The 25,894-nt window shown below is 36.8% G+C and overlaps 3 protein-coding genes across 8 annotated transcripts in view; 1 reads left to right on the plus strand and 2 right to left on the minus strand.

Moving 5' to 3' along the window:
• Positions 1-209: 209 nt before the first annotated feature.
• On the plus strand, positions 210-8,205 carry LOC110830365 (parkin coregulated gene protein). Its single transcript, XM_022065180.2, has 4 exons — positions 210-613; positions 4,541-4,712; positions 5,541-5,690; positions 8,045-8,205. Exons 1-4 carry the CDS (start codon positions 356-358, stop codon positions 8,203-8,205), a joined length of 741 nt encoding a protein of 246 aa, XP_021920872.2. The 5' UTR covers positions 210-355.
• LOC110830364 (dynein light chain Tctex-type protein 2B) lies at positions 690-17,006 on the minus strand. Of its 6 annotated transcripts, none has more exons than XM_087359168.1 (6): positions 16,625-16,807; positions 13,823-13,990; positions 13,216-13,349; positions 10,841-10,974; positions 9,376-9,467; positions 690-2,398 (listed from the first exon to the last, which is right to left on the minus strand). In XM_087359168.1, exons 2-5 carry the CDS (start codon positions 13,945-13,947, stop codon positions 9,420-9,422), a joined length of 441 nt encoding a protein of 146 aa, XP_087215294.1. In that variant the 5' UTR covers positions 13,948-13,990; positions 16,625-16,807; the 3' UTR covers positions 690-2,398; positions 9,376-9,419. The 6 variants fall into 6 exon arrangements, 5 of the variants coding, with proteins under 5 accessions (XP_087215294.1, XP_021920871.2, XP_021920870.2 ...); XR_015537980.1 differs by lacking the exon at positions 690-2,398 and adding an exon at positions 10,086-10,481 and having other exon boundaries at positions 2,706-9,467; XM_022065179.2 differs by lacking the exon at positions 690-2,398 and adding an exon at positions 2,706-2,887.
• A 1,499-nt stretch (positions 17,007-18,505) lies between these two features.
• Positions 18,506-25,894, minus strand: part of LOC110830363 (uncharacterized) — a 96,143-nt gene continuing 88,754 nt past the window's right edge. Inside the window, exons 8-9 of the mRNA XM_087358869.1 lie at positions 24,091-24,163; positions 18,506-21,908 (exon numbers count right to left, since the gene is read on the minus strand). Of these exons, the coding sequence (XP_087214995.1) occupies positions 21,785-21,908; positions 24,091-24,163 (197 nt within the window). The 3' untranslated portion in view covers positions 18,506-21,784. The remainder of the gene's footprint in view (positions 21,909-24,090; positions 24,164-25,894) is intronic.

Consider the following 25,894-nt stretch of genomic DNA (forward strand, 5'->3'; position numbering starts at 1 on the left):
GGCTACGCTGACCTAGGCTGGAACAGGAAGGAGTCCGGGGAAATGCCTGTGAATTGATTACAAATATAAGCTAATGGCCAACTAATTGAATGTAAACACGATTTTGTATAAAATTCTACAAAAATCCAAATAACACGTAGTACACAGCAACTTTTGATTACCATGCTAAGTTGTGGAAATACAAATAGGCACGAATCGATATTGTTTACTGTTGCTAGGCAATAAGCATTCCAGCTTTTGGTTGTGAAAATACACCAAACGTTAACTAATTTTTGAACGCATTATCCATAGAGTTAAAAACAACAGCATACCGATTATACCATTTTGTTTTACTACAGACTGGATGTAATTATACATGGATAGTGGAAGGGTTTTCAGGCAGAATTTGCGGAGGCCTATGCCTACTGCCCCCAAGAGGATTTTACGTAGAGTTGTACCAGCGTTTACCATCCAGACCCTGCAGGAAAATATCACCGTACAACCTCTGCCTAGACCCGATGCTTCCTTGAAGAGGTCACCAAAACTAGTGACAAAGTTCAGACGATTCTACACGTGCGGAGACTTCCCAATAGCAACAGTATTTGATACTCGTGGCATCAAGATAGCATGGAAGGTAGGATTTATGTCGCCTGAGCTCTGGGCACAATCCCTGAGCTGCCTCTCTTCACTGAACTAAATGTGTGATGTGGTTATCATTCATTTGTTCGTTTATTTTGCAATTCTTCAAAAACTGTTGATGTTATGCAGAGTTTACTGAGATAATAAATTGATTACGTAGCTATGACTCGGTACTATCCCAACATTCACGTGGAATAACTGAGAAAACCACAAGAAACATCAAAGATTCGAAGCCGGTGTGTTGTGCCTAGGCGAATTAGAACTTCCTTTATCTAGTGAAGAATGTGCCACGAGATGGCCACGTTCTCCTGCATTTTATTCCTCACACCCTATCATTTATCTTTCAGTACTGACTCGTTTGGGAAATATTGGTGTAGCTTCTAAAGAAATAAACATTTGTGAATTCTACACCAGCGACACAAATAATAACCTACCGAGATATTACCTTCACCAACCCATTACTCATTTAATCACACCACGCAGTATAAAAATTGGGAGTTCAATATCTCAGCTCTTGTAGTTTGGTTAGGAAAATTGCATCTCATTCACATAAATAGAATACTAAAAATAATGTTGCACGAGAAGCTTCATAATTTGCATTCTTCACGAAATATTATTAGAGTGACAAAATCAAGGAGGCTAGGACATGTAGCATGAATGCCAGTGATGAGAAACAAACTCCATGGAGCAGGGTTCTTCTTGATAAGTCGATAGTATAGTCAGCTGGTCAAAAGATTTGCTGCCTTTCATGGAACCTGAAGGTTCATTGCTGTTCACAGTAGCCACTATCATGAACCAGACAAATCCAATCCACAACTTCGAACACTTTTCTTAAAATTAATTTTAATATTATCCTCCAATCTACACCCAAGTCTTCTGACTGATTTATTCAGGTTTTCTAATCAGAATTCTGTCATGTCTCATCTACCACATGCATACTACATGCCCACCCCATGTCATCCTTGATTTCATAACCTTAACATTTGGGGAAGAGTACAAATTACTGACCTCCCTACTACGGTTCTCGCCACTTCATCCCTTGTACGTCCAAGTATTCTTGTAAGCACCCTGTTCTCAAACACCCTCAATGACTTCTTCCCTTGAAGACCAAGTTTCACACCCACATAAAACAACAGGTGAAATTCAAGTTTCAGTTTATGCATCATCAGATAGACAGGTCGACAAAAGATTCTAAACTGCATGGTGGCAATATTTTGAATAAGTGTAAGAATTTCTTTTGACAGCTATTCAGTTTAGCCGCCAGTACCCGAGCCTAGGTCATTTGAATGTCAGACTGCTATTGGAAGAAAAAGAAATCACGAGATACGGTTCAAATTAAGGCTGAACTTATCCAAGCGTGAAGTAATACATTCCATTCCAAGGTCCAAAACTTATTAATTCTATTTGGAACAAGAAAGAACTGCCAGCGCAATGGAAGGAATCTATTATAGCACTTATTTATAAGAAAAGTTATAAAACCGACTGCAGTCATTACCACGAAATATCACCATAATCAACTACATACAATATAAAATAAGTAAACTAACAACTATTAACACTACAAAAAGACACTATTACCATACGCGTTTCAACCTCAAGAGGTCATCATCAGTGGCATCTCGGAAATTAATTCATTTAATCAAAAGGTTTAGAAATAAATAAGGTGTTTCACAAAAGTTTTTTCAAACGATACTGCATTAGATGTTGTTATTCACAGAGTAGAACTATGCACTTAGCTATTGATCCGATGGTTCGGTAGCCGTAGATGGTCTGCGGCGAGCTGTGGTGTTCACAGGTACGGACAATTACAATATGTTTATATAAAACATGTAAACGTATAAAGATTTCTGTCTTCTGGGTTGTTGCACCGTGTAGTCTGGTCAATGCTAACCAACGTTTCAGGGGTCATACTGTATCAAATCTTACATGTAAACATATAATTTTACTTGTTCTTTGCATGAGTGTGAAACTTGGTTCCTCAGATTACGGGAAGAGTACAAATTGAAAGGGTTTGAAAGCAGGCTGCTGAGGAGAATATTTGTATTGCAGAGGGATGAATAGCAAAAACTGAATGAGACACTTCATAATTCACAGTTAGTAGACATTTATTCAGATTTGTGAGGAACAATATATACTGAACGAATAAACCATCAATACCAAGGTTTTACTGTTAACTGTCATTAAACACATTAAATTGACATAATTAGTAGGATGAAGTTGCTACTTCTCAGTTCAAAATATTTTGTCTTCCCGTCTGATTTCTAAGAACCTGAAAATTAAAGTGTACAAAACAATAATTTTTCCTGTTGTTTTGTATGGGTGCGAAACATAGTCTCTCACTCTGAGGGAGGGACACAGATTGCAGGTGTTTGAGAACAGGGTGTTGAGGAGGATATTTGGGCCTAGAAGAGAAGACAATGGGGTCTGGAAAAAACTGCATAATGACAAACTTAAACATTTGTACCCCTCCCCCAGTATTGCCAAGGCGATTAAGTTGAGAAGAATGAGATGGGCGGGGCATGTAGCGCGCATGGATGGGACAAGGTGTGCACCAGGTATTGGTTGGGAAGCCTGAGGGGAAGAGACCGCTGGGGAGACCTAGACGTAGATGGGAGGATAGGAGTTGAAGGGGACTGGATTTTCTTGGCCCAGGGTTTTGGTTAATTCGGTGATGAACTTTCGGGTTTGGTAAGCCTTCTAGTTAGTTAGTAGGATGAAGTTCTCACTGTGGTGAGTAGGAAGACTGACATCTTCTGCTTGTAGCACCATGTAGTTTGTTCAAAGTTTACCAATGTTTAACAGGTCTTTGCTGCCTCTATCAACAGGGCAGTGGAGGCAGGAAGGTCCTCTGAAATGTTGAAAAACTTCTACCAGACTAAACAATTCTACAACCCAGAACACAGGCATCTTTATATAATTTGTTTAACATATGCTTTTTGTCATACTGTAACAGAGCACTGCATTAATAATAAAATAAGCCTGACTTCAACGCAGCTTGAACTCAAGACTTGTAGGATTTGAGGTTTTCACGGCGGTAAGTCTGAAGATGGCTTGTTTTGTTTTTAACTGCAATCTTCCACTCAACAAAGCAATTTATATTTATGTAGAATTACTGTAATAAGATTACATAAAGAAACTGCTGAAAATACATCAGTGTTATCAGACATCTTTGATTTAATGCTATAGTGAATGTTCATGCAAGTAAGCTAAAATTCATTCATGCAACTTGTCAGTACAGTGACCAGGCTGCAGGCTGAAAAACCAGGGTTTTATTCCTGGCATGGGCAAGAGATTTTATTCAGATTAACCTCTGGTTCCCACTGAGCCTCCTCTCTAAACATTAGTGAATGAGCTTTCCCTAGGGGTAAATTGCACAGGACATAAAAACAACCTCTCACCTCTACCTAGAGCCAAAGTTAAAAAAGAGCAGAGTTATACCTCCATGGCCCTAAATATTTCCATGGTGTGAAACTCAGTAATTACCACGGACAAGTTTACCTTTGCTTGCAACTCTTTTTCACGCTTAACCAAGAAATTATGCAAACTTTCCTTATACTTATCCAAGAAAATAAAAGATGTATTTAAGCAACTTTTTTCCAAGCTATTTATTGAGATAAGCTCAAAAGATTATTTATGCTCTTATGTAAAGTGGTTTTTAAAATCGTCCAATCTACACAAAAATCGAAATCATCAACAACATGGTGTAAAATTCTCCAATATCAAATTTAATCACAACAGCTTTATCTTTTCTTGAGTTGTTTCACATGTAGTGATAAACCAATGTAGCAATTTTAATAGGTGCACCAGGGTTGCAAACACACTAAAATACAGCAGTCTTAAAAAAACATATACCACATCAGGAGCTACTGATCATGATACAAAATCATCATTTCAACTACTCTCAAAATAATTTCTCTGCCAGGTAGAAATTGAAGAACTTAATTACCACAATCACCTTCCAAAGTTCTTCGAAGGACTCTGCGAAACAGTGCATCCATATAAGTTCTTAGCACAACAAGGGATCCATGACATGTTGCAGAATGGTGGCCCCAAGATCCTGCCCGTCATCCCACAGCTCATCGTTCCTATCAAGAGTGAGTTCAAACATCACACTCCGATTTTTAAAATAAGATACATATCAAATCAGGCCAAAAAAGGAAACTAGGGCCCACAGTGAAAGTGATGAAACAGAAGTTTGTTTCCACTCTGAATTAAATAAACATTCTCCATTCACCATTATCTGATATTTACTTATTCCAGTAGCTTGAAAGTAGAATGATTGACAATTTTCATTAATGATAATAGAGGCATAATTAATGTGTTAAACGCTTTCTTCCAATCCTAGATATCTTCTTTCCTACACACCCAGACTCAGTACCTAAACTAATTATTATGTGCACAGTGACTGAACCTGCTCATGTACTTTGAAACAGAGTGTAATCACAACACAGGTGATAAAACTTGTCACTATATTTTTAACAACAAACAAAAAGATGATATTTAAATTCATTTAATAATTGTAACATGCTTCAGTAATTCATTATCATCTTCAGTTTGTTGTAGACACTTAATAGAAGCATTTGTGCAAAATTAATTGTATTAATACAGCTGTTTCTTTATAATTTATACCTTAATGTGATTAGTATCTTCTTAATGCTAATCCAGTCAATTAAACTTCCCCAGGGCATAAAGCTGATTACACACCTCCAAGTAGCACTAAAGTTGTAAATGTATGGAACTATACCTCCAATCTCTTATATGACTTCGTAGTGTGATACTCGATTAAACTCAGAGACAAATTTACCTTCAACACCTTCAGTTCATATTTATTATGTAAACCAGATGTGCTAATTCACAGCCACTGGAATGTACCAGAATGTCTGATTCAAAAGTGTTCTTTTTTGTTTGTTCATTTGTAACAGATGCTCTGAACACCAGAAATCCAGAGATAGTATGCGCCACACTCAAAGTGATCCAAAGTCTGGTTATGTCAGCTGACATGGTGGGGAAGGCCTTGGTACCTTACTACCGACAGATTCTGCCCATTTTCAATGTATTTAAGAATATAAATGGTGAGTATTAATATTAATACTCTAATGGCAAAAGTTATTTAATCAACTGCTGGAACACAATTCTGTAGTTGTAATCTATACACTGTTGATAAAACTTTTATTCCACTTGTAAATAATAAAATTAAGAGATTCATGATTTTTTTTTCAAACTTTCAAATTATAAGAAAGTATGAAACAATAGCTACCTTTAATAACAACAGCCAGGTAAAATATTGCAGTTTTAGGCTGGGGCCACACGACCGTACAAAGTACGGCAGTTGTAACGCACATCGTGACGTCCGTTACAACGGGCGTACTTTGTACGGTCATGTGGCACCCAGCCTAAGATGGAGTCCATCATCATGCACAACTGTTGTAATGCAATATTTGCACAATGCATGTTTCACTGTACTACAGTATCCCTCCAAACTGTTTCCAGCATCAGTAACAGAGAAAACAATGTAAAATTCTGAAATGTGTGAAAACTGAACTGGAAAACAATGAACATTGTGCCCAAATGGTCAATCTTACTTTTACTGGAAGTTCCAAGTTAATATCTTGGCTTGGATACTATTGTCCGCGAGGAACGAGAGTAGATCCAACATCTTCGAGGTAGGTGGGGTAGAATTCTGTGCTACTAGTGGACTGCAAAACGCCCGCAGCTTATACAGGCCGTACGTCGTGAGCTAATGTACTGACTCACTGATAGCACAATGTTCTTAGGTAAGGAATACATCACCAGCACCACAGAACCCACTTTCCCCCTGACACACAAGCAACAGCTGACAAGGCCACATCTACTCTTGTGCCTCGCGGACAATAGCTATCCTGACAAAAGGTGTTCCTGGTTTTCCTCAGTCTGTAACACAAATGTCAGGATGGTAGCAAGCATTAAGCCATGGAAGCTTCCTTTCAAAGAATTTGCTATTCCGTGTTCATCAATCATCTGACACGTATAAATGCAGAAATGCTAACACTGTATGCCTCCCTTTCTTTATACATTAATACAGTGGACTACAATGTTTCAGTTGTCACATAACACACCAATGAGAATAAGGCCCGTTACACAGTCGAGCGGACGCTCTGTCCTCCGCTCTCCGCATGTGGATAGGCAAGTTTACACAGTGCCGCGGAGGTTCATCAGTTTGTCGTAGAAAATGGATGGATACAGACTGAAAGTAATAGTTGTGTACCACATATATAAAATGAGAAAACAATGGAAAAATAGAAGATATTATGTACATCCTATAGTTGCTCAAAGAAGTTTGAAAGGCGCTTTCACGACATTATACATGGATTTTCGTGAAGATAGTGATAAGTTTTTTAACTATTTTCGCATGTCAATTAAATCCTTTGATGAACTCAAAGGGAAGCTGGAATCCAAATTAAGTGTTTCCAGTTTGAACAGGGTATCCATATCTCCAATAGAAAGACTTGCTGTTACATTAAGGTAAGTAAAGAAGACCAATTATCACTTAAAAGAGTTTTATTATTACAGTTATTGCTTATTATTATTATTATTATTATTATAATTATTATTTAATGCATATGATCTCTGTTATTCACTGATGTTGGGTGATATGGAAGTAGAACTCCAGGATGAAACTGTGTCATATGGTGATGATGTGATTTCTTCTGCATTTGCACTGAGACGAGGTGAGTGTTGTCGAGAAGAAATTTGAGGAGGCTGCTGATTAAAAGATGATTGTGGCTGAGGTGAAATTTGTGCGGGCTGCTGATCATAAGATGAACGTACTGGACGGGAGAATGGTTGGTTTTGATGATGGACAGGCATTTGTCTGGTTTGCGGATAAGTGATATATTGGTTACCATATGGATGCACAGGATTTTGAGAATATGAAGGAATCTGGAAACAGCTGTCCTGATTTTTAATGCGCATAAGTATATTCAATACTTCTGATCAAAACTTGAGTTTTTTATCATTGTTGAATGTTTTTAAAGTCGGCAATATTGATTTTAGGAAGGTTTTGTCTTCATCATCTTCTCTTTCTATGTTTTCCTCTAGTATCTTCAGTAAAGCTTCCTCGAATTTGTTTAGAAATGAAATGATCCGTCGCACGTTGTCCGCTTGACTATGCAAGTTACAACTTGTTCAATGGAATTAACTGACGCGGAGACGGAAGGGCCACGCGGACGACTCCTCCGCGCGCAGGCCGCTCCGTCGAATCGTGTAAAGTCACATAAAGAACAAGGTAACTTATCCGCATGTGGAGAGCAGAGGACGGAGCGTCCGCTCGACTGTGTAATGGGCCTAAGGCTTAGCACGTGAAAGGTTAACAGAAGGTTCAATCTGACTATGGGTAACAAACCTCTACTTGTTCAACAAGGAGACAAATTTTGTGATGTCATTACAGTGAATTTGGGAGATGGAATTGATTACACACAGATGAATCACGAAAATGTAGGTGACCTTGTTCAAGAAACACTTGAGATATTGGAGCGATATGGTGGTGAGGATGCTTTCATCAACATCAAGAATATGGTGCCAACCTATGAGTCCTGTATACTCAACTGATCAGCACTGCTCCTCAAAACAGGCATTATAAGATGCCAAAATGACTTTGAAATCTTCAGCTATTCAATATATGCAAGTTGTAAAAAATATTCATTATACTATTATATTTTGAAATATCAAGACTCTTTTGCAAACATTAATTTGTCCAATTGCCATAGACTGGTCTGTGAATTGGACTTTGAGAAACGGTGTTTTACATGAAGATGGCTGTCTTATGGGATGTGTCGTGTAGGCTGGTACAAGTTTACTACCGTTTCAGAAGTCCTTGCTGCTCCATCATCACCTTGATGATGGAGGCAGCAAGGACCTCTAAAATGTCAGTAAACTTCTACCAGACTACATGGTGCATAAACCAAGAAGACAGCCATCTTCAGACTCACCACCGTGAGAACCTCAAATCCTATACAGTATTCTAAATGTTGCACAATAAAGCAAGATGTACTTTTACTAACAATAATTTGTTGTTTCTGCAAAATTAAACAAGTCCTGATGATGGCTGGCTCCATTATCAGGGTAATAATCAGACTCACTGCCGTGAAATCTTCAAATCCTATTAAACAAGTCCTCATATATCTTCCACAGCTCATTACTGCGTTCCAACTTGTACTTTGAAATACCACAAAATTGTGCATATACTCTATACAAGAAGTTTACCAAATGTAAAGTAACTAAATATGAACATGTATTCAAATACAGTTTATAGCCTTGTTCATAACAGATTACAAGTGGTTCGGAATAATATCCAATGGCAGGGTTTTGTGAACACAGTAATGAACCTTCAGGTTCCACAAAAGGTGGAGAATTTCTTGGCCAGCTAAGGGACTATCAGCTTCTGAAGCATCCTGTTCCAAGTTAATACTAGATATCTGAGATCTGACATTCTCATTGCAGTCTAGATGATATTCTTCTAGGTGACACCATGTACACTTGCAAGTTGATACAATAAATAACACAAACAATACATTCAGGTCTACAAACACAAATAAATATCTGTATAAAAATTAAGAAATGTTCTGAAGTATAAATATGCCATGGGGCATTAGTACGTTAACCATAAAAGTGCATTCAAAAAGCTCAATAAACATTTCTATGCCAAAAGAACCTGAATAACGGAAGTAATGCACAGCTGAAAATTCTCTAAGTTCCAAAATAATATCCAAACAATGTAACCTGAATGCTGACTATCATGGATGAACCGTACTAAGACGACTCCTTCAGTAGAAGTAGATGGCAAACACAACTGTCATGCAAAATATGGATTCCTGAAATACAGAAAAATAAGGTTAAGATGGAACCGTGATTTAAATGTCATCAAATCCATAATTCTTCTCAGTATTTATCTTATCTTTGTATGTGTATTCCAAAGTATCTTCCTACATCCTAATATTTTGCAGTTTCTTTGGATTCTACTGAAACTTATATTTTCAACATGTTCCTTCACTTTCTCCAAAAATGTTGCATAAAATCTAAGATTATGGATATACATAATTAGGTCGTTAACAAGGGGTAGTGAAATGTCTCAACACATGCCACTTACTAAATGTCATCTTTTACGTACCCCATTTCAGCTCATGTGGCTGATTCCTGTATGATGGTAGATTAACCATTATGCAGGCATAAAACCCATCTAAAGGCTCTAAAGGCAGGAACCTTCCTACAGTAGGACCTGCCACTTACTGATTAGTAACCATCCGGTGTCATTTCTTATTGCTTTGAAGGTGATTTGATTTTCCACTTTGCTGAAGACACATGTAAGCTTGGAAGGTTATGAAAAACATTATAAAAACAGGATATGCTGTCACTGTCTCCATGCAAGCTGGAACTGTACTGTACAGGGCAAGTCTAAATGATGTTCCCGATTTGAAAGACATGCTACTTACGTTTAATGAAATTCAGATGCACAAAATTGGTACCGATGGAAAGAGAAACTCTCCAAGTTTATGTTGGTATACTTCGCGGCCGCGTAGTAACACTGTTCACCGCCAGGGGCGATATGAGAGAAAATGGCTGCCATCGAAGACAGGTGAGCCTTTTGTGTCCTGGATTTCTACGTTCACCGGACCTGACGCCCTGTAATTTTTTTCTGTGGGGGTTCGTCAAAGATAGAGTCTTCGTGCCACCCTTACCACAGAACTTGCTTGATCTGCGAGCGCGTATCACAGCAGCCATTGCAGCAATCGATCTTGATATGCCGCAACGTGTCTGGGAGGAACTCGACTACAGGCTGGATGTGTGCCGAGTTACCAAGGGGGTTCACATTGAACACCTGTGATGTACTGAAACAAAACTTGGAGAGTTTCTCTTTCCATCAGTATCAATTTTGTGCATCTGAATTTCATTCATTTTGACTTGCCCTGTATTATTACCAGATCTACAGACGCAAACAACGAAACTATAGACACCGTTCAGTTTCCAAGATGTACAAAAACTCTCTAAAGCCTCAAGAACTTTGAATTATTGAGGTTTTACTGAATTTATTAAATTTCTCTATCAGACTCTTGGCATAAAATATCAGTGTTATTGAGGAAGTCAAAAAAGCTTTAATTCCTTTTCACAAAACCAAACAATAAGTGGCATTGTACCTTCTCTCCATGCATTCTTCAGTTGCTACTAATACTGAGGTGGCTACACTCACATTAATAAAAACATCACTGGCATAGTGATCGGTATCAGCATCCCAGAGGCAGCGGGAGCCAATTTTGATGCCAGCTCCATGCTGTTCCCCAAGCACAACTTGTACCACGTACTTGTATCTCTTAAACCCGAGCTCTGTAACACCATGCAACACTGACACTTTCCCTCGAAGTCTTAAATAACTGACACTGGCTGAGGTATCCTGTTATTACAAGAAGCTTCAACTGACTGAAGCTGATAGACACAATTCTGGACCTAATTTTCATATACATTGCAGTACTGTGTCAATATCATTGTCATTATGGTCCAAATTTATGAATTTTTCCCACACACATTCCCTCCCTCTTGTCAAATAATCAAAAATCATTTATAGTCACCTGAACAATAACAGGCACGTGTCAGAGTTTAATTAATTTCACTGTAAAACAGACTGAAGTGTCAATGCCTGTGGCTACTGGGGTTGTTGAACTTTGGTAGTATATACGAGGCACGTCCCAAAAGTAAGTTTCCCACTCGTCCCACAGCTAGCAAACCTTATATTGCGCGAAGCGACTGTGCGTACGTGATAGAGCAATGACGTAGCATGGCGCATGCACTAACGGCACTTCCCGCGTTCTCACAGTAGCATCGTTGCAGCTGTTGAAGATGGAGGTTCTTATTCCAGCTCCCGCCGACTGTGAAGTGCGGTCAGTGATAACGCTAGGCCGCACACGGCTCGACGGACAGCAAGTCTCCTGCAGGAGTTCAGCTGGGAGGTGTTTAATCATTCACCCTACAGCCCGGACCTCGCTCCCAGTGATTTCCATCTTTTCCTACACCTCAAGAAATTCCTGTCCGGTCAGCGTCAGCGTTTTGAGAATGACAGAGAGGCGGAGATGGTTGTCACACAGTGGTTCCAATCCCAGGTGGCAGACTTCTACGACACAGGTATTCAAAAGTTGGTCCCACGGTATGACAAATGTCTCAATTCCGGTGGCGAATATGTTGAAAAATAGCTGGACACTTGCTGTATCTGTTGCAATAAATATTTCCATGAAATTGTGTTTTGTTTCTGTAAACCGCCCCAGGGAAACTTACTTTTGGGACGCGCCTTGTAGCATCATCTTGTGGCCACATTTCAAAACTACTTCACTTAGACTGCTCAATAATTTATATGGATACTTATATCCACAATATTTAATATATCTGTAATTATCATGCAAATCAGTGAAGGCAAGGTTATGAACTGTGTTGATTTGGCTAGGAAAGACACAAATGACTGATGTTCAATTACAATATGATGAACTATGGACTAATACAACCTGATGAAAATGACACCATTCAACACCACTCGTCTGAACGATGTATTTTAGGCTAAACAATATGACAATCATTTTAAATACAAATTACATTACATTTACAGAGCAGTGACTTAATTTTCAAATTAAAGTCATTAATCTGTTAATATTATCTGTGGGAGCATTGGTACTTCGCAGAAATGTTTAATGAGTTTATTGATGATAGTAAGGTTTTGTTTAAAAGTTTTTTAATATAAAAACACAACCAATTTACAAATTTTGTTTTTTGACATTGTAATTAATCCAAAGAAATTGAAATAATTTTCAATGAAGAGTTTTGATAAAAAGAATTTGCTATTTGAAAGGAAAGTACAGATGCAGAAGATGGTATAAATTTTTCTCAACCATTCTTACTTTGTTAAGTGTTATAATGGTGCAAGATAGTGCTTTATTATTATTATTAGTGTTCTGTCTGACGACAGGTCCATATGAACGGGATCCTTCATCCTTTTCTCGGACTGGGACCTGTTCATATACGTTCTTGGCAGATGATCCAGAAGTGGTTTGCCATTGCCTTCTTCTGTGTGTGAATGGAGTAATTGTTGGGATGCCACGGAGAAACAGGGGAAGCCCCCGGAGGAAAACTCCGTGTTGCCTAGACCACGGCCTTGCCCAACACAAGTTATAAATTCGGGCACCGCCGGGAATCGAACCCGGGACCCCAGGATTACAAGGCTAGTGTTCTGACCACTAGACCACCGTGGCAGTATAAGACAGTTCTACCAATACGTTTTTCTAATTCTAAAATGTAATCATCATCTATGAGAAACTAGCTGTTTTACTGTTCACTGAACTCACCATAATATCCCTTAGAAGACTCAGAGATAAAAGTAAACTGTTACAGTGGATCTTACAATATCAGTTTGTAATGCTGACAGAACCAAGTGACTCACAATAAAGTCTCTTTCAGGTTTCTGTATTGGCATTCTTCACGTTCAACGTTCTATTACCAGCTGTTGTAGTTGTTTATTAGCTATTTCTAACAAAGAGTCAAAACTGTTTAGCATCTGGAGATTTCACTACATTTCTATCCACTTACCTTTCACCTTGTTACGCACAGAGGTTGCAATATTCTTAGTCCACATCTCAGCGTCTTCCACTGTGTATTTTTTCCCTCCCAACTCATCATTCATCACACCATGGATCAATTCCTTCACTGTCGCTGCTCGGAATCTACGAACAATAATATATGGATTTGCTTTGGAAATAATTTATGCTTTCTCATACACAGCATAAAAGTGTACATGCAATGACTGTCCGAATCGGTAAATGCAGAAAAAATGGAGGTACAAACCCTTGCAAAATGCAGCAATTAAACATTAATTATACAGTACACATAGCCCACCACAACAGGTGGCAAAATGGCTGTGAAGTGTATTTCACAAACTTCCACACTAAATCTTAACAGTTTCATTGTTATGCATGATACAATTCTGATGTATGTTACAGAGTTGTTCTGGAAAATATTCAGAATGCTGTACTATCAATATTTTGTTTAAAAAAATTACACACCCACAAAAATGTAACAACTTAATATCTTACACATAAACAGAGTTTTAAATGTTAAAAAAACAACATGCATAAAGGGATCTAAGCATTCTATTTTTCTTCAGCAACAGTAAATCAGTTAAGGATAACAGATTTACCTCTCATTAAATTCGGGCCTCATTTGAAATGAATGTGATGAAGACTTCTTCTCAGTTTCTCCAGGTATGGAACCTTTATATTCTTCAAGTCTATCATCATACACATCATCACAGTTCAAATCCATGGTCTTTACTACAAACAGCCACCTCGGAACTTGAATGGTGTACCTACGAGTTTAACAAAACATGAACAATATTTCTCAAAATAAAACTGACTGTAGAGTAACAATTTCACAGAAGCTAACACAACGACATAAATTCTATTAACATATCAAGCTGAATGGGGGATGACAGTGGTTATTTTTAAGCAGTATATCCTTACAATAACTCTGCCTAGGTCTGAGATATTCACTCCTAGCCGGTCCCAAACCCACGAAAAGGAGGAGGGTTGGGTATGGAGTTGACAACACCATCCTGTAAAAACCAATTGTTGAGAATCCCCAAGAGATGAAAGCCAGACGGATTAATTATAGACGACCTAGGAAGTTCAAACGCCTACGATTAAACATGGAATGTACTTTCATTGTACAGGTGTGGGGCTCTGCGAAGCATGATCAATATTGCAGTGGAGTAGGCATTTGGAAAGGAATGGCCAGAGACCTTACAATAAACTGGCCAGTTACCTATGCATCTTTTGGTAACAAGATGTTTGGTCAAAGTGAACACCATTTATTAACAAAAGTCCATTGTTTAGCATGCATATTAGATGAGTATATGTAATAATTAAGACTTAATATTCTTAAAATTTATGTTCTTTATTTTGGCAACAATGTTTCGGTATGGTTATACTATCTTCAGGCAAATTTGTGTATAGTATGCCACCTAGGGGTTAAAAATAAACTATGGTTAGAATTATAGTGAATGTTACAAAGTGGCATAGTTAAAATTATATTTAAAAGTAACACAAGTTTAAAATGAGTCAAATGGAATTATTGTTACAAAGCAGTCCAATTTGTTACAGTGTTTTATAATCATAATTTGGAATATGTTGCAGGTTACATATATAACCTAGGTTGAGTTCAGTTTTTATTATATGCTTCAAGCAGAATGTTTGTAGTTGATTAATAGTGACTGGATGAAGTACAAAGAAGTGTGATCCTGGCATTGAAGTGTAAGGATCTTGAGGTAAACTGTTCACCCATTAAGTTGCTCAGAAAGTCAAGATATTCCCCCCCCCCCTCTTTATGGTTCATTCCAGTCTTCACAAAAGCTTGTCACTAGCCCCATATCATGGGCCAGATAAATCCAGATCAACCTAATATTTTATCAACAGTATAAACTATGAGCTCCTCACAATGCAATTTCATCCAGCCTTGTGTTACTTCTTCACTTTTAGACCCCAAGTTACCTCTTCAGAACCTCAACCCATGTTTCAAAGCAAACTACGCAGATTTCTTTCTGGTAAACTGAAAGATCTGACTAAAATCTACCTCCTATCTGATGGTGCTGCCCTTCAGTATAAAAACAGGAAAATTTTTATTAACCTCTGCTACTTTGGTATGGATGCCGAGTGATAATTCCTTGCAAAATCATGTAGCAAATGGATTCGGGAAATAACAGGCTAGCAAGAAAGGCAAGTCTCCAAAACCCTTATGAGGACAAATCATGACACCATGGAAACTTCACGTTTAGGCTGTTTAAAAATTCTGTCACCTATCAGTATTGCATTACTGAAGACCACAGCAGGAAATAGTGAGTGAGAAAAGTTTGAACACTTCCAGGTAATCAAAAAATACATTACCACCTAAAAAACGAGTTCTGACACAAGTGTTTTAAGAAGCAAATATGTTCAACCCTACACACACACACACACAGAGCACACTTGAAAAGTGTCAAGTGTAAGATACTACACGATTTGAGCATGGCTGTCTTCTGGGCTGTAGTGCCATATAGTCTGGTAGAAGTTTACTTTAACCAGACTATATGGCCATTTTTGTACTCACCACTGTGAAAACTTCAAATTCTAATTCCCAAACACTTAAACTTTGACACATTTTCAAAGAGGTTACTAGCTATATTAGCTACCCACATATAACAGCCCTGTAATCCAGTGATGAGACATTACCATGTACTTATTTCTCTCAGTGTTTACTTCTATACAAACTTCCTCACAAGCTTGTACTCAATGTTTTACTTTATACTTGTTTTCACCCAATAAATTTCCCTTATCAGCATAGCCCAAAAGCTGATGTGCCCCAATCAATTCTAGTCTCTCCATTTTCTTGGGCCTTCCTGATGGGATACTCTAAGAGAAAACTAAAAAAGTAATGGTGAAAAAGTGTTTCCTTCATTCAGACCAATCTGGATAACATATGCCTCAGGTAAATGTTTATCTGTTTGAAATTTACTATAGCTTTCATTTAGGAACATCATAATTAGACTATGTACTTTCAGTGGTATACCGAATTCGATCAGAATGTTGTGTAATACTTCCCTCCTAACTGAAACATAGGCTTTGTTGAAGTCTGTAAAAGATATAGTCCCTTAACACTAACACTTTTTCTCCAGTATCTGACAAATGCAGAATATATATCAATAGTTGATCGAATACGTCGAAATCCTCAGCGATGGTCCCCTGGAATTTCGAAACATAAAGATGTCTGGGTTTAAATGGGTTGTAGCACTGTAAAATAACACACTGACAAATTACAGATTGTGGTTAGAAACGAACAATAAAATCACAATCTTTAATATCGGTTCTTGGAATTGGCGAAAGTATTCCTACTAAATTTTCGCTGCAGAAATGTTATGTTAGTACTACACTTATTAATATTGCTTAACACGGTAATTATGCATACATACCTTTAATAGGACTTTCTGGAAATATTTTTAAACATACTGATTAAATTCCGACTTTACCAACTTTCAAATTAATAATCAATTTCAAATTCCTGCTCAGTTATTTTCATGATTAACTACCATAAGTAAATATACTTCAGCTGGATATTCATTGAGAGTTCGAATGTGCGAAAACATGATCTTGGATACTACCTGCATTGACGACCTACGGCTGCAGCGTACCATCTGTGGCAGATAATGTGTGCGCCGAGCAGAATGCTATTCTATCTCTGCTAAGCAACATACTGCCTCTCCATCTATGAATAAAGAATAGAGAATACGTCGATGGCACATTAGTGGTAACGAAGTCCAGTCGGTACTCTGTGACTCGCAAATTCCTTCCTTTCCTCTCCACAACCTGTGTTGTACTGGATGCAAAATATTTGCGAGCGTGGGCTACGTCACACTAAGATGTAAGGGAACATAGAACAAGCAAGTCGGGAGCAAGACGTCTTGTGCACTGTCACGACCATTCCCTCCCTGCTTCTAGACTGGCTGGCCACCAGTGTTTATTTATAATGGTCAGCAAAGCTCAGAGATGTCTTGTGAGAAGTATAACTAACACCATGGAGCAGTATCCTGGGGGTAAAGCGCAGCCAGGGTGTAATGCTAAGCACTCAGTTCCATCTAGTGTCGAGGTTAAGAATGAGTAGGAGCCATACCTGCATTCCCCCACAAGCGCCTACATGGGGTATAGTGGGACAGGTTTTTAGGCTCTAGGTTGTGATCTCAAAATATGAAAGCTAGCAGTAACACAAATAAGAGAAAAGCTTTGTTGAGGTTAACTGAATAATATCAAAGCTTGCCTATATTATGGGATACCAATCATGTGGCAGAAGAAAAGTGATCATATAATGAAAGGCTCAAATGACCAAATACTACAAGGGATACTATGATTATGAAAATCAAATGTAGCCTATCCTCTCATTATTTCTCAGAGTTAAAATGTGACTCAGAATGATCTGAAGCCTCAGCAGATGATGTTTATTAGCCATAAATAAATAAATCCGTGGCGTAACAGCTGCAGAGAGTCAAAGCGGACTAGCTTGACTGCTGGTCTCACGTTCACATGCCTAAGCACAGGTGAACGATCATCCAACCAGATATAGGGTGACGTGTGGTCAGCATGACGAACCCCAAGCCATTGCTTGTTTCCCTGACCGGATTACGCTACCCATTGTAGCTCCCCAATTTCCTCACAATGCTGGGTTCGCACAGGTCCCATATACTGGTCGAAAGCTCACGAGAAAATTTCTTCTCCTCCGAGACTCGAACCAGCGCGCATTCCGTATCGCCGGTCCGAAGCATGATGCCTCATTCAATAAACATTTCCTCTTTCTGTTTCTTGATTTAAGCAGAGCTAAATCGAATGTCAAATAAATAAGTTCTTTGTTTTTCCCATCTTCAGTTAGCAGCAATGACCAGCACATCACTCAGAAGCAGTGACTGAAAAATGCATAGTTTATTCATTAAATACATGAGCAACAGAGGTTCATTGCTTAGTTCAGTCTGTTTGTGCATTTAATTAGAACAGCTTAACCACACATTTTAAATGATCGCCTATGGGGAACTTCAGACACGCATTATGTTAAATTGATGAGGGAATGGATCATTAAGAAGAATGTGATGCAGTGTAAGGCACATGAATTGCACAGAACCTAATAGGTTTGTCAGAATATCTCAAATATTCTAAAAGAATAAATTAGGCCTATACAAAAATTCAAAGAAAATATGTAAGTAAATTGTGAAGAACAGTGTAACACCCTATAATTCATACAAGCAGGAGGAATAGGAGAACAAATTGTTAACGATAGTAAACTGAAGTGAAAAAGACTCGAGAAAAAGTTCTGGCACTTATGTAAGCTTTATTTCATCTGTTAACACATTCATCTTGTTGAGCCAATAAAAACACTGGCAACAATCTTAAGTTTAGATACATTCATTCAAGACAAGTATATTGTTATTGATAATAGTAATAATAATGATGATGATAAAAGTTGACTCAAAAATGAAGCACAGTCCATCATCAGTATATTTCAATAGCTAAGAAAAAATCTTTTTCAAAAATAACAACACTTTTGTTTCATCTTCCTCCATCTTAAATAAGCTATTTCATCAGCTAAATGTTGCTTATTATTAAGTATATTATGCTGTAAGGTTTTTGTACAACTAAGATACATTATAATTATTATCTGGAAGGAAATAATGACAGATGTTACATAGCTTGATAAGTTCTAACAACACTCAAATAGTTCCTGAATAAATCCAACAATTATTTGTAAAGAGTTACTATGATCCTTATACAAATATAAAGTAAATTAATGTTATCACATTTCCAAAGAAAAAATTCAAAACTGAGGAATTCAAATGTGTTGTTAGTCAAGCATTAAATCCAAACGTTTGCATGTTTATGGTTTTGTGCTGCTAAGCCAAAGACAAGAGAAACATGGCCACTGCAGAATGACACACTCTTTCTCTACTAGAAGAAGTGCAGACATCTAGAATGTTTGCAGCAAATTTCAGTTGGCAAAATCCTCCATTCTAAAGCAGCAACTAGCTTGAAGCATTTTGCTGTTTTGTGGAAATGGTTTTAAACTACACATTCAAATCTTAAAGAGTATGTAAAGCAATATGGGGACTGTCAGATCTTGAGTAACAAACAAAAGTGATGACACTAGGACATACAAGATCATAATGCTCACAATTTAAATGACAAGTCACTGTACAAGCATAAAAGCAAAACACAATAGTTAGAAGCACTGGCCACAAAATATTAATTTCTTCTTCAGTTTTTCTTATGAAAGGAGTAAAGGATTGCAGAGCGGTATTTTATTTTGATGACCACAGACCATGTCTCAATGCACTTGTTAGTAGCAACACTGTGAAAAGGGCATGGGATATTTTCATTGCACTGGTATAAATAAGTACCTGAAGCCTACAGTCATATTCTCATTATGCCATTCTGCATGATTCACCTTATACATTACATAATATATGGTACATTTTTTAATTTTCTATAATTTTCAAGTATGACTTATTGAAGGTAACTATTACTCTTACCCTCAAATCTATTCATCAAGTATAATAATGTGTTTGACTAGGAGCATTTTTATCGCACACCTGAATTTTATAATCACTCATGCAACTTTGCATCCCAATCTCTAATTTATGATTTGAGCTTATCACTCCTGAATCTGTCATAAACCAGAGGCTTATGGTACTAGAGGTGGGCTACTCATATAATTCATTTATAACATGATTACCACCAAGTGGCAGAACACCATTCTTAAAAATACAGGTGTAGTTTAATAGATAACTCTATTAAAGTACGAAGTAGGTATACATATCGCTCTTCAGATTTGAGAGATGTGATCCTGCCATCACAACTTCTCAAATTTGAATTCATATTTGTATATGATTCCTGTGCAGTAGCTTAAGTATATTTCATCATATCAGGGAAGTCACTTCATGTTATTTTAGTGTGAAAATATTGTGTATATGGATGTATACACACTTAACATTGCTGTAAGAGCAATTAATGTGTTTCATCATATCAGGGGAGTCTCTTCATGTTATTTTATGTGTGAAAATATTGTGTACATAATAGATATAATACAACAGTTAACATCACTATAGAGTAATGAGTATATTTATATAAGACAACATGTACTCATGATAATCATTACAATAATTATAAATATGGAGTGATAGTTACAATGTCAAGTAAAGGATGTTTCTTCACAGTGTTCATTGCAATATTTGTCAATGTGATTATGTTTTAAATTGGAGATATTTCATATGAAGAAATTCAGAATTTCTTCGCAGTAACTGTCAACATCTAGGGATGATTATTTACAAATCAGGGAAATTTCTTTGTAATGTCATTGGCAACATGTCTTTCATAAATAGACGTCATGTTAGGAATTTCTGCGTATCAGTGAAGAAATCACAATGGGCATATATAAACTTCCCAGAGGGGAAAACAGACGCATTTACTGAACTATTACATTATCAAGACAGTATAGAAAAATCATATTATCCCTTCTCCAGCGTAAAATAGGCCATTTCCTTAACAAAGTGAACATTACTGCCAATACCATGTGATAAAACGTTTCATGACTTCTGTTAGTAAATGATCACCATGGAGACTAGCAGATTATATTTCATCAAGCTAGAAATGACAAATGTTCCTTTTAATGCATAAAGCTTTGCAGTTTACACAATGTGTAAATTTCAAGAAAAGTGCGTGCTAAATATGTCCTCCAAAGTTTTAAAATAAATACACAATCATTTAAATTTCTATTACTGAAATTAAGATATATTTGATGTAAAATTAAAGGGATTCAAAATTAATATTAAGATGTGCATGCATTTGTCTAAAAATAAATCATAAATAATTGCATCTCTGCGACAACAGATTCACAGCTGCAACTGGTCTAGACCTCTCCATGATTTTCACAAATTGTTCATATGAATCAGAGATGGTACTTGTATGTTTTCTCACTTAATGCTTTAATCTGCACACCAATCGGACAGAAGAACAGTTTTCAAGTAATTATATAATAAATATAGGAAGAGAACATAATAAAAACACAAAAGACAAACAAAATATGTTACACAGCCTCTGTTCTGATAATACACTCATCACATGAGTAATTCGATAAGAATAGAACAACTCTGGATTCAATACTAAGAGCACATGTCTGCTGACTCAGGTATGGCATATCCCCTATTTTCCTTTGTAAGTGATGATATTTAATTACTCACATACTTACTAAAAAAAGTAATGTAAAAATGATCCAAATATGGGTGCCAGGCAGTATTATATTTGTATGGAGATTAAAGATAATATGTCAAATCTGAATAAGAAGGGATAACACTAATCCCCAAACTATATATCTATTATTCCACTGGCAGTTTTAGAAGCAAAAATGAAGCATCTACTCCTGACAGTACTATTTCAAGGACCAGTGTTATTTCTTGGTACTGTTTGTGGAATTTCTTTTCTCAACTTTAAACAATGTCAAACTTTATATACATTGGTTTGAAATGTGAGAAGTGTTCTAGTAAGGGCTGATGCTGGTGGTAGAAACCCATCTCAAATGTCCTTGAGAGTGGGATGACTTATTTCAGCTTTCCTAAATCATCCTTATCAAAGGAATCTTTATCATGATGTTCCTGCATGCTTCCCTGTTCCTTTGTTGTCTTAGTGGTTGTAGTTGTAGTCACTGTTTTGCCATCAACAACTCTGCAACAAATTTTAAAGCATGAGAATAAAGCATTAGCATTTATACATCTGTAACATTTAAAACAAACTATAAACAAATGGCCAAGATTCTCATAGCATTCTTCACAATTACTTGGTTATTAAATAAAACTAACATGATATGAACAAACGTCATGGTCGAGTGGTTAGCACTCCTGCTCTGTATTCTGCAGGTCCCAGATTCAAATCTCGGCCCTGAGACAAACTATCCTGACTGGGGTTTTCATGATATTCCTCAGGCCCTCCAGGCAAATGCCAGTATAGTACCTTAAATTAGACCACAAATGCTTCCTTTCAAATCCTTTCCAATTCATTATACACTATCATCTTCTCATTAGACGCCATATAGTCTGAGCTACTGAAAAGTGTCATTAAATAAACTATAAAAAATAAACAAATAACATGATATGACTGGCTTAATTAACCATTTCAAGTGCAGTGGTAATTATATGCACCACTTGCTTTAACAATAAATAATTATGCATTTTGTACATAAGAGTTTTGTATGATTTTCACTGTAAACAGGGATTATTTCCTTTAACCTTTAAAGCCGAATGGTAAGTATATACCCCGTCTGCACCAAAAATCAATAACTCAATTCTGTATTTATGGAATTTGTATGATTTTCAGTGTAAACAGTGATTGTTTCCTCAAACAGCATTAACCAGATGATATCTGCAATGGTAGAGGGCTGTTTTGTTTGTGGTATCAACTTTATTCTTAATTATTATTATTTAGATGAGCTTTGGCTTCAAAGCATTAAACAGCAATAATAAGTTGATCTTTGTAATGATGAAATGTTGTGTTTTCTTCGAAATATCAACTGAATTATTAAGTGTATTTCTTAGATAAACTTTGGCATTAAAGGGTTACATATTTAGTTTCCTGACTGAGCAGGTTGCATCAACAACAGTGGCTCTATTTTGCATTCAGAAAGTACCAAGTACAAATCTCCCAAGGAAAGATTTTCTCCATCACATCCAAATATGCTGAACTAGCACCTTGAAACAGCTATGGATTCTTTCTTCCATGTATTTATAGCCAGTGGCCTTAGACCCATTGCAAATCAAGTTAAATTTCTAGGATTTACATAACCACTGTATTTTGACCATAATTAGCATAGTAAAAATGCGGGATATAAGGCACACAAATAATAAATGAAAGAGCTTTATTGTGAAGTGAGCTCCCTTCTTTCTATGTTTGATATTATCAGATACCAGAAAAATACTCGGTTCCTTTCAAGTTTCTAATAAAATACAGTTACTCCCTAAGTCACAGATATAATATGTTCCTGAAAACTTATTTGTATCTAGAGCACATTAACTCAATATTATTTTTCCATGGCATAAAGTTATGCACCTGATTAAAAATTAAACTAGGTGACTTTGTGATAACTGAAACATAAAATGTAAACTGTTAACATATCTGATTTGGGGTAAACAATTAACTTTATTAACACATTTTTATTTCGAGAGGTAATGGATTTTTTTTATACTGATGGGAAAATAAACTTGCGGAAGCAAATAACTCAAGAGCTAACACAGAACCAACAAGGTAAAAGAATAACAAACATAGGACTGGCCCATGTTCAGAGTAAGATGAGTGTCGGAGGAAGAAACAAGCACAATATCCATGATCATGTCTGGATAACATTCAATAGTCAACACATACATAATTCATTGTTCTTCTGAGTTTTTGAACTGTATGGAATGGTCAGTAGATGCTGATTCTCCAAAATATTGGCATCTGTTGACCAGTCCACATGTTGCCAAACCCAGAATAAAAATACCATCATCAAAATCTCATCCTAACCTAAATGTTGGAATTAAGATGGTTTTCAGTTCAATGTATATGAACAAGTCAAATTTAAATTTAGTCTATATGACTTCAGAAACTGTCAGACTTGGTCTAGCATTGAAATGGAATGCTATACCTGAATGCTAGGCCCAAGTTGACAGAGAACGTGTTTGGAGTCCGTTTACTTGAAGATACAGCATGCATCAGTCTAATTTCAGTTTATTTTATTTGGATTTAAATTTTCTAGAGTCAATCTTACATTGGATTATAACAATTTTTCAAATATCTGAGACAATTTCAATAGAGGAAATGAAAAGAGTATCAAAGAATGTGCCTACTGATAGATGGAAAATCAACTCAAATATACCTGGTCTGTGTCTGAGTTGTCTCAAAAACATTCTCTGCTGCATCTCCAGGCGCAATCCCTTCACCCTCTTCTGCTGTGAACAAATCAGAATAACAAAGCATTTATTAATAAATGACAGCTAGAAAAAGGGACAAAGTGAAATATGTCTTCCTGCAGGTTTCTAGCTCACTGGCAATGACAGAAGCAGGGTTTGTTCATTGGGTTATTTCACACTTTCCAGGTTCAAATAGTATCTAACAAACTGAGGAGGGAGAAAAGGACAATTTGTAACCCTAAATGTTTTCTTTGCTAATGGGGTTAAAATTGGGATAAAGTGTTGCAAATTTCATGCCATCTACAGGAACTTCCATGCTTGAATAACTTTTAATGTAAGTACATTTAATTTTACAGAAGTATACTAATGAAAATATCTTGGATGCATGAGGTATTACTTTGACTGGTGCAAACCTTCACTCTAATCGTAATTAGAGAAAAACTCCAGAAGAATGCTTGCCCAGAAAGGATAAAGGTATCTGCAAAGCCAAATGTCTACTGTTTCTTGGACTTTCTTGTTCAGTTTCAAGTTTATAAAAGATTAAATGTCCAAGATCTTGAACAAGTCTCTAATGTTTAGTCTCGAGGTAAAGGTGGCCAGAACATTTGCCACTATATAGAATCAATGCTGATATTGCAAAGTGGTTTACCTTCATGGCAAGGTGCTTATGCATAATAATAAATTTCATGTTATGGTAAGTCATATTGTCTAGGAATTGAAAACAGTTATTAATGTTAAACTGCTGTTGAATCAAACAAACATGTCAGATTTTGAAAACACAAAGCAGTAGAATGCCCCTAAATGAAAGAAATGAAGTCAATCAATAAATAAAAGAAAGAAGCACGTTTAATTGTCACTTAAAAGTTACCAGAGCATATTTTGTCGATTATGATACTGCAGCTAGCAGGCCTACGTTACATTCAACCCAAGTTGCATACTTGAATACTTTGCACTCCCCATAACTGTTATGTTCCCCTGAAATATTTAGGAATCGAAACCTGTCTGCAGTTACAAAACTGAGGAGTCAAATATAGTAAGGAGCAACACTGAGAGCTACTGAAACATAAAACATACTCACATACAGCTAGCTGTCCAAGTAATATTTAACTTGAAGGTGAATTTGATGTTGCACCATGTAGTCTGGCAGAATCTTACCAATGTTTTGGATGTGCTTGTTGCCTCCATCATTTCCCTGTTTACAGAGGCAGCAAGCACCTCTGAAGCATCAGTATACTTCTACCAGACTATGTGGTGCAACATCTCAGAACATAGTCATCTTGATAATTGCTGCCATGATAACTTTTCTTTTAGTAGTATCAAGACTGAAAGTGTGCAAAGTGGAGCAGAGTCCTTCTTGATAGCATGCTCAAACAGTCAAGGAATTACGTCCCTTTCATGGAACTTGCAGGTTCATTATCATGTACCTATCCTGAGAGACAAGAAACCAATTCACTCCCTCAAACATGAGATCCCCATAATATATTTTAATATTATCCTTACATTTACATCTAGGTATTCTGAGTGGTCTCTTATCTTCAGATATCTCAAACAAAATTTATTAAATTTTTTAGCTCCCCATGTTTCCTACATGCCACATCCATTTCATATTTCTTGATCCGATTATCCTATTAATATCTACTGACAAGCAAAAATTAAGGAGCTCTTAATTATGCTATTTTCTCAAGCCTCCTGTCACTTCTACCTTCTTGGGTCCATATATTCTCCTAAGTACCCGTCTATGTTTTTCCTTTAACATCAAAGGCCAAGTTT

The sequence above is a fragment of the Zootermopsis nevadensis genome, unplaced genomic scaffold (assembly GCF_977971745.1).
Source record: "Zootermopsis nevadensis isolate Lab colony 2312 unplaced genomic scaffold, Znev_1.0 Znev_ptg000030l, whole genome shotgun sequence".
In the NCBI taxonomy this organism is placed as follows: Eukaryota; Metazoa; Arthropoda; class Insecta; order Blattodea; family Termopsidae; genus Zootermopsis; species Zootermopsis nevadensis.

Excerpts from the sequence above, each read along its gene's own strand:
- LOC110830364 (XM_087359168.1), bottom strand. The coding sequence starts at position 13,947 with ATGGATTTGAACTGTGATGATGTGTATGATGATAGACTTGAAGAATAT. Across the intron at positions 10,975-13,215 it reads TGTGCGTAACAAGGTGAAAG|AGCTCGGGTTTAAGAGATAC; the intron begins GTAAGTGGATAG and ends ATGGTGTTACAG. Across the intron at positions 9,468-10,840 it reads CCAGTGATGTTTTTATTAAT|GAATCCATATTTTGCATGAC; the intron begins GTGAGTGTAGCC and ends TCTGTATTTCAG.
- LOC110830365 (XM_022065180.2), top strand. The coding sequence starts at position 356 with ATGGATAGTGGAAGGGTTTTCAGGCAGAATTTGCGGAGGCCTATGCCT. Across the intron at positions 4,713-5,540 it reads GCTCATCGTTCCTATCAAGA|ATGCTCTGAACACCAGAAAT; the intron begins GTGAGTTCAAAC and ends CATTTGTAACAG. Across the intron at positions 5,691-8,044 it reads TGTATTTAAGAATATAAATG|TGAATTTGGGAGATGGAATT; the intron begins GTGAGTATTAAT and ends ATGTCATTACAG.